At 34.9% G+C, this 8,441-nt stretch overlaps 1 protein-coding gene across 1 annotated transcript; it reads right to left on the bottom strand.

Moving 5' to 3' along the window:
- Nucleotides 1-2,044: 2,044 nt before the first annotated feature.
- On the bottom strand, nucleotides 2,045-4,533 carry LOC111368791 (subtilisin-like protease SBT1.4). The gene has a single exon (XM_022990235.1). The coding sequence runs from the start codon at nucleotides 4,413-4,415 to the stop codon at nucleotides 2,178-2,180; it is 2,238 nt and encodes a 745-aa protein (XP_022846003.1). The 5' UTR covers nucleotides 4,416-4,533; the 3' UTR covers nucleotides 2,045-2,177.
- Nucleotides 4,534-8,441: the final 3,908 nt, after the last annotated feature.

Genomic DNA, 8,441 nt, shown 5'->3' with positions numbered 1-8,441 from the left:
TGAGAGTATGAATTTTGGTCAACCAGTGGTTCTTTGGAAACCGATGGAAGTTGTTCAGAAGTACTTTTAGCCCACATCTAGGATAAACTGCACCATAAGGTCCCAAACCTTTCAAAAAGTACAATAGACTTCCAAGTCTTATAAATAGGGTTGGACGTCAGGACGTGATCCGGTTTGGTTCTATTATAAAAAAAAAAAAATCGAATCGAAATAGAATTTTTGTGTATTTAGTAATTCGAACCGTCGAGTCCAAAGTTAATTATGAAATGGTACCAGTTAAGTTACGCTCGAAACATTTCAATTCCATATCATAATTAATTTTTTTAACATTTACAACAATATTACATTATTTCAACTAATGACATGTTCAATTTTAGCTTTTACAAAGACATTGTATTAACACTTACAAAATAATGTTGCTCAATTTAAAAATCTATAAATAACAAGTTTTCAAATAAAATTTATTCACCAATGTATAGAAATTATCTTGGTCAAAGTGGAAAAAATTCAATGTATAGGGTAGAAAAAGGGTAAGATGGAGAGAGCGCGGCCGCTCAGCTTCTATTATTCGAGCAACTGAAGAATGATTGAGAAAAATTTAGATTACTCAATTTTGAATCTTTGAAATTTGAATTACAAAGTTTAGTTTGGGCCGAAACAGGGAAATGATATTTTGGGCTCAATTAGTTAGTTAGCAAATGAAACAGGAAAAAATTTAAAAATTTTGACTTATTTAATATAAAAAGAAAAAATAGCAAGATTCGATTTTTTTTATTATTTGCCTAGATACGAGAATCAAACCAAATTTGTCTATTCTCAATTTTAATAGATGTTCAGGTTTTTAACTTAAGAAAAATCGCTCAATTCGATTTTATTCGGTTCAGGTCTGGTCCAATTCGATTCAAATCAAGAGTTTTATCTAGTCCTACTTATAAATTTGCAGCCAAAATCCCAAATCTTTAAATAAATATGCAGCATAAGGTTCTGTGAGCGCTTTTCATTCAAAAAACCGTCAGTGGACCCCATAGTCACTTAATGACCAAAATTTGACCTATTTGATGGACCAAGGGTTCTGTTTGATATCCATTTTTTTCAAAATGCATTTTTATTTATCTTCTTTTTAATCACACATTTTTTATTAAAATAATATTATACGTAAATGAAAATCTTTTTCTTATTCTTCAACTGTACATTTCCCATCAATTTACTATTCTAAAATACATTTTTACATATATGCCAATACACCATTGAAAGGTTTGCAACCTCTGTCGTAAATTTACCAGAATAAATCGTTCTTCCTTTCAGGGGAAAAAAAGGGAAAAGAAAAGAAAAAAGGAACATCCTGTTTAATTTACTGACTTTTTCTCCCTCTCCTTGGAGACAGATTAATTTTAAACTTAGCTTCCCTTTTATCAATTCTATAAATGATCAAATTTGATTTTCAAGTGGACAAATCAATGAATCCCACACCCACACTCATTTCTATCTATTTATAAATTAAAACCTCTATGAATTCTCCCCATACCAAGACTTTAATTAAACTCGGAATATTTGAATTGGTTGCAATTGTTGTTTATCACACGAAAACATTGTAGTTTGCTTGTTATATTGCCTGATGACTTGAGCAACTGCCGAACAAGAATGTTTCTACTATATTAATATTGTTTGAAAATGAAAACTTGCATCTGTTACGAAACTTAATGGGCAGGAATCTTAAACAAACGGGCCAACCGCTTCGATTTTCTTCATGCATTATTGGCATGTTAGGTTATGGATTGGGTAATACATTAAAGGAAAAAGAAGAAACTAAAATCTTGAAAATTGTACCATTTGAGTATTGTGAACAAAACGTTCCTCACTTGTGCGCCCTTTTTACTGAGCCATAAAGATGGATGAGTTCATTGATAGGATTTGTTGGAAATTTTTATTGAAGTCGGGCCTTCAGAGGTGGAAACATACATCGTTAAAGCCGCATTTTGTGGGCTTTTCGTGCATATCATACTCTTAGAAGGAAAAAAGACTAATGCAATGATTTCACCAGACAAAAACAATTTAAGATTATTTGATATTGATGTTATTACCATGATAATACAACGAATTAGAATGAAGAGATACAATTATCAACATAGAAAATCACCTGAAAATCTGAAATTCAACTGCTGTTCATAGAGATAAGTCTAGGACAGTATAACTGCTATAGGACTTCTCACAGAATGCCTGTCTGAATTCCATTTTAGAAAACCTTCAACAACAGTATTGTTTCCTGCAGAAGCCAATCGCTTGAATGTCACTCGATACATCAGCTTCTGGTTGAGCTTCGAGAAATTCAGTGTCGTGGGCTCAACACGCACATCAACACCAAGTGGGTGAACAATTTCGACATTGTAATAGGATTTAGACTCCCCAACGTTTGTTACCGTCCTAGAGTATGTCTGAGAATTTGACAGTGTTGTGAAAGTAATAGCAAATGCTGGATAGTTTAACTGTGCGTCTGGTATGCTTGATTCTGCCAAGCAATTCACCCTGCGCTGTATAATGATCCCGACTTGTCTGTTTGTGTAATTCAAACCGCATAAATAAGGTACGTAGTCTTCAGGTTGGATGTCGTAAACAAGGCCTGGATCATTGGCTCGTGATGGGTTGATATGGCCTGAACCAGTGGCAAAAACGTTGGCAGGAAGGAAGTTTTCATCTTCAATTGGTTTCCTGGCGAGATTTACAACATCGGCAGTAGTCATGATTGCCGACTTAATGGCAGCCGGAGACCAGTTTGGGTGCGAGCTTTTGAGCAAAGCCGCAACACCACTGAGATGAGGGCAAGACATTGAGGTACCTGATATCATGTTAAATGTAGATTTTGTATGGGTGGTTTTTTCCACGGAGACAGGCCAGGCTGCAAGAATGTTTACGCCTGGACCTAAAATATCCGGCTTTGGGATTCCAGGGCTCTTAAAGTTTGGACCCCGGGAAGAAAAAGCAGCCACCACTGGGGCACGATCATCACCGATCAAGGTTCCTTTCAACAAAATCTTAGCCACAGGATTTAATGTCGAGTTTATGTAAATTTTGACTTTCAGTCCGTCGGCATAACTGATATGTGCTGCTGGAACTACATGAGCTTCGGCAAATTTTGTGTTTCCATACTGCTCATTGTTCACGAGAATCATGGCAATGCCTCCGGCATCTTTAACAGCTTGTCCTTTGAGGATTCGTTTTATTCCACCACCTACTTCACACACCACAATCTTCCCTCTGATGTTTGTTTTGTTCAATGATTCCGGTAAGCAATATTGCACTCCGAAATCACTCGAATTCAGCATCCTGGCATCAACAAGAGGCAAGAATGCTGATGCAAAATCCATCGGCTGAAAAGCTGATTCTCCATCAAATGATTCGTCATTTCCGAGCACTGCTGTTGCCGTGATCTTTCTATCAATAGTGCTAGCACCAACAGTGAGAATCCAAGGGGCCTCATTCAATATGGAATAATTGTATGGACCACCGTTTCCTGCTGAGCAGCTAACAAAAATCCCCTTTCTCATTGCACTGAATGCACCAAGAGCAATGCTGTCTGAATAAAAATCGCTCGAAGGTCCGCCTAAAGAAATGGAAAGAACATCTACTCCATCATCAATGGCAGCATCCATTGCTGCCAATATGGCACTCTCAGGACATGAAGCGGAACATACTTTGTAAATAGCCAAGTGAGCAAGTGGGGCTATCCCAACTGCAGTTCCATTAGCATTTCCAAAAATATTAGCCCCTTTCACAAAATTTCCGGCAGCCGTACTCGCTGTGTGGGTCCCGTGACCATCCTCGTCTAATGAGGTGCTGTCTTCTTCACTAAAATTCTTTGCTCCGATGAGTTTGTTGTTGCATGATGTATCATTGAATTCACACTTGCCTTTCCATTTAGCTGGTGGAGCCGGCATTCCATAATCGTTAAACGAGGGATGATCCGGGAATATTCCGCTATCTAAAACTCCGATGATCACACCTTTACCATAATTTGAATCTTTCCAGAAACCCCTATTTTCGTTTAACCCCAAAAAGTTGGGAGTATGAGTTGTATGTAAAGAAAGTACGTTTTGGGGCAAGGCCGAGATGAATCCTGGCTTCTTCTTCATCTCTTTCACTTCATCAGGAGACAATCTTGCTGCAAAACCTTTAATTACATTGTTATATGAATAGATCATGCGTGGATTGTCACTTGAAGATGTTGTAATTGTTGGCAAAAATGAATTATACCAACTTTTCAGATCTTGCGATTGAGTGAAGATTTGTGTATCAGGTGCCTCAACATGAACAATATATGTTTCTAATTTTCCTCTTTCTGGGATGTCATTTGAAAATGTTGCCAAGAAACTATGAAAATTTAGTATGCAAATGAGAAAGAACAAGAAATGGAAACCCATATTTGCAAATCAAAAAATTCAAATGATAAACCTATAATTTGTGATTTAGATGAGGAAAATTATTGAGTGATTTAGTGTTTCAAAATACAGCTATTTAGAATAGCTTCCCCTGTGTTTTTTTGTATTTAATGTCACTTTCATGCATCTAGAAAAAAATAAATTGGACCATTTGGTCATTCACTCGAGAAACTCTCACATTAGGAACCAAGTTTTTCTGTGGGTGACCTATGAATATGTTTAAAAGACCTCCTTTTTATTTGATCTTATTTATATTTTTAATTATTCACGCAGTAAAGAGCAATAAGAGAAGACGTATTTATGTTTCAGACGTCTCTTATAGAGTGATGGCAGACGGTAGCCACCATGCTGCACCAAATTGACATGACTCAATTTACATTCTTCTTGTGTTTTGGAATCTAAAAAATTGGTTCATATTTTTGCATCGACACCTAGTTGAAACTCAAATAGAGTCGCTGAGAATGCATAACCGGGAGAGAGGGGCAAATTTTCATCAAAATTTTATATTGGCACTAAAATGGAGGGAGAGAATTTTGAAGTTCAAAAATGAAGGAAAAGGAAAATCGAAGTCTTTTACCAAAATCGACAAAGGATATGACAGTTTAGTTACTGAACCTTTTTTTTTCAGCATAAATGGTCATTGAACACTTACAGAATCTTCAAAGTCAAGTCTCTTTTTCACATATCTGTTAACAAATTTACGATTTTGTTGAGGTGTCCGGTTTTGAAAAAGGTTGAACCCCAACCGTAAGAGTCCCCCACCGCCCGCCCCTGGAGTATCGTAAGAGAGGTTAATTGTGGGATGTGCCCTAATGGGCCACGGAACAAAGCTGCTTGTACACTGGTGCCCACAAAGAGTCCTAATCCATATTTTAGGAATCGAATCCTCACACTGCTGTTGTCAGCAAGATTGAGTATACCTCATCTTTGCCCTTTGCACCACTGAGATATAATGAATGGTTGGTTAAATAGCATTAATTAATAAACTTGAAAAAAAAAAAAAAAAAAAAAAAAAAAAAAAAAAAAAGGGTGGGTAAAAAAAAAAAAATAAAAAAAATAAAAAAAAAAAAAAAAAAAAAAAGAAAAGAAGAAAGAGGTTACATCTATACGCTACTTTGGTATATACAACTTTAACGCGTGATTTTGACTTCAAATATAAACGTAAAAATGAATCATTTGAAAGTAAACCTTTAAGTCTTTCACGTAAGTCCTGCCATTAACATATCACCAAATTCATTAAATTGACAATAAATTAAGGTTAATCTAAAGTATAGACTTGGCTATTTGCACTTGAGTGAACATCTTGAACACAAATTAATAAATGAGCGCGGAGACTTTTGATCACGAGTTCGATTTCCCCTACAAACACTTTCTTGTCGAACTTGTCATACCGGGCTTGCCTAGTGTGGTTTACCCAACTAACGTGGTTTACAGATTATTGCGTCAGATCGAGAGTTTATCCAGTGCACACCCGAAGGGTAGCGACCGCGGGTTCCCCCATTATCAATAAATAAATAAATGTGCCTAGTCTCTAAAATCTTGAACTTTTAATTGATATAATTGAGAAAAGCAACCGACAACTGATATGTGTACGTTGTCTTGTGAAGCAGAATTATGACTTTGGACTGCCGGGAGTTGGCCAATATACAATGTTTTGACTTAAATTACACAGTATTAATAAATAAACTTAAAATTAGAGTGGATAATATTAAGTGAATGGTATTTTGATGGATTAAATTGATTATAATCATTGCTTCAAAGCTAATTTATGTATTCAGCTAGAATCCATTTCTTCCCTTGGTATTATGTTATTTGGTTGATTTAAGAAATTATAAAGACTAAGATCATATTAATCCATCGTAATACTATTTACTCAGTATTATTCACCCTAATTTTATACTTAAAAATTCTTATAGGTTTAACCAAGTGTGCCAAAGGCAACTTGATGTACTCTAGGTTTATACACCGGTTATGAAGTAATATATATCTTAGGCTATATATTGTAATTGTATCTTTTGTAAGGAATAATTCACTTGTACATTCTTTTGTTTACATTATGGTTGACACTCCATTGATTTTCAAATTGACATAGGTAGGAAAGTGTGCTTCATTTTAAAATTGTCCACTCATGCTACGACACATGGCATAATGTCTAAAATGATGTCAAATAAAGTGTACATGTAACATGATTGATTCAATAAACCGTCTACGTGCATAATTATGATGTTAATTATAAGGGTTAATAGCACAAAACGTCCCTACATTTTGCACTTATTGCGAAAAAAGTTTCTACATTTCATTTTTTTTGCATTTTCGTCCTTATTTCAACGTTTTATTGCTAAAAACGTCATTTTCACCATTTTTGAATGTAAAATGACAAAAACACCCTCCTATTTACATAAAACAAAAAAAAAAAGAAAAGAAAAATAAATAATAATTTCAATTTTACTCCTAAATGTTTTAAAAAGTGCAAGTGAGTCCAAATAATTATTAAAATGCCTAATAGCACAAAACGTCCCTACGTTTGGCCTGTATGCAAAACGTTCCCATGTTTTAAATTGATAAAAATGACGTTTTTCGCAATGAAACTTGAAAATAGGGATGAAAATGCAAAAAAAATTGAAATGTATGGACGTTCTTCACAAGAAGTGTCAAAGGTAGGGACTTTTTCGTAAAAAGTGTCAAACGTAGTGATGTTTTGTACTATTATACCTTATTAAAATTGAAACCATTGTCAAACCGATGAACCTTCATACCATTTCCAAAATACCATCACCCAAACTCCGACGGCATCATCTATTCCGGAAAGATCCATGTCATTTCTAACACACTAATTGACCATACTTACCAGAGCGCTTCTCTTCATGGTCCCTTCTCCAAATGGGACTGTCACCTTAGAAATGAAAAAACTCCGACCAACTATCACCGAAACCGTCGAACTTCCATGCCGCTGAACCATCTGTTAATGTTTTAAGACCATGAAAAGAAGCGTCCTGGTAAGTATGGTCAATTATTGTGTTAGAAATGACATGGATCTCTTCGGAACAGGTGGTGCCATCGAAGTTTAGGTGATGGTATTTCGGAAATCGTATAGAGGTTCGACGATTTGGCAAAGGTTTCAATTTTAATAAGGTCTAATAGCACAAAACGTCCCTATGTTTGATACTTCTTGTAGAAAACATCCATACGTTTGACATTTCTTGCGAAAAACATCCATACGTTTCATTTTATTTTTTATTTTTATTTTTTTGCATTTTCATCCCTATTTTCAGGTAACATTGCGGAAAACATCATTTTCATAAATTTGAAACATAGGGACGTTTTGCATACTACAGGCCAAACGTAGGGACGTTTTCTGCTATTAAGCCTTTTAATAATTATTTGGACTCATTTGCACTTTTTAAAACATTTAGGAGTAAGATTGCAATTTTTTCTATTTTTTTCTTTTTTTCTTTTTTGGCTTTATTTAAATAGGAGGGTATTTTGGTCATTTTACATTCAAAATGGTGAAAATGACTTTTAGCAATGAAACGTTGAAATAAGGACGAAAATGCAAAAAAAAAAAATGAAACTCAGGGATGTTTTCCGCAATAAATGTCAAACGTAGGAACGTTTGGTGCTATTAATCCTTAATTATAACTATCAAACCTTATGATATGTACTCTTCAAATAGAAAGGTATAAAATAATAATAATAAATCAAAATACTTATTGAATAAAAGTTCGAGTAGAAACTAAATTGTGATTGATCAAGAAACTAATCATATAACTTCGACATTCTAGGCTAAAACCTTACCCCCAAAGAACAATAGTTCACATTGTTCTGTCATAGCAGGCTCCCCGATAGTTCATATATCTGGACTAGACTAGATTGGAATGGATTGGACTAGACAGGACAGTAAATTATGGTCATTTTCCATGATATAACAAGTATAGTAGCGAGGATAACAAGAATGAAGAGGTTTTTTCAATTTTCCATTTCAACAAGTGAAACATTCGTATTATTCAG

The sequence above is a fragment of the Olea europaea genome, chromosome 19 (assembly GCF_002742605.1).
Source record: "Olea europaea var. sylvestris chromosome 19, O_europaea_v1, whole genome shotgun sequence".
NCBI lineage: Eukaryota > Viridiplantae > Streptophyta > Magnoliopsida > Lamiales > Oleaceae > Olea > Olea europaea.
This window is presented reverse-complemented; position numbering and strand designations above follow the sequence as displayed.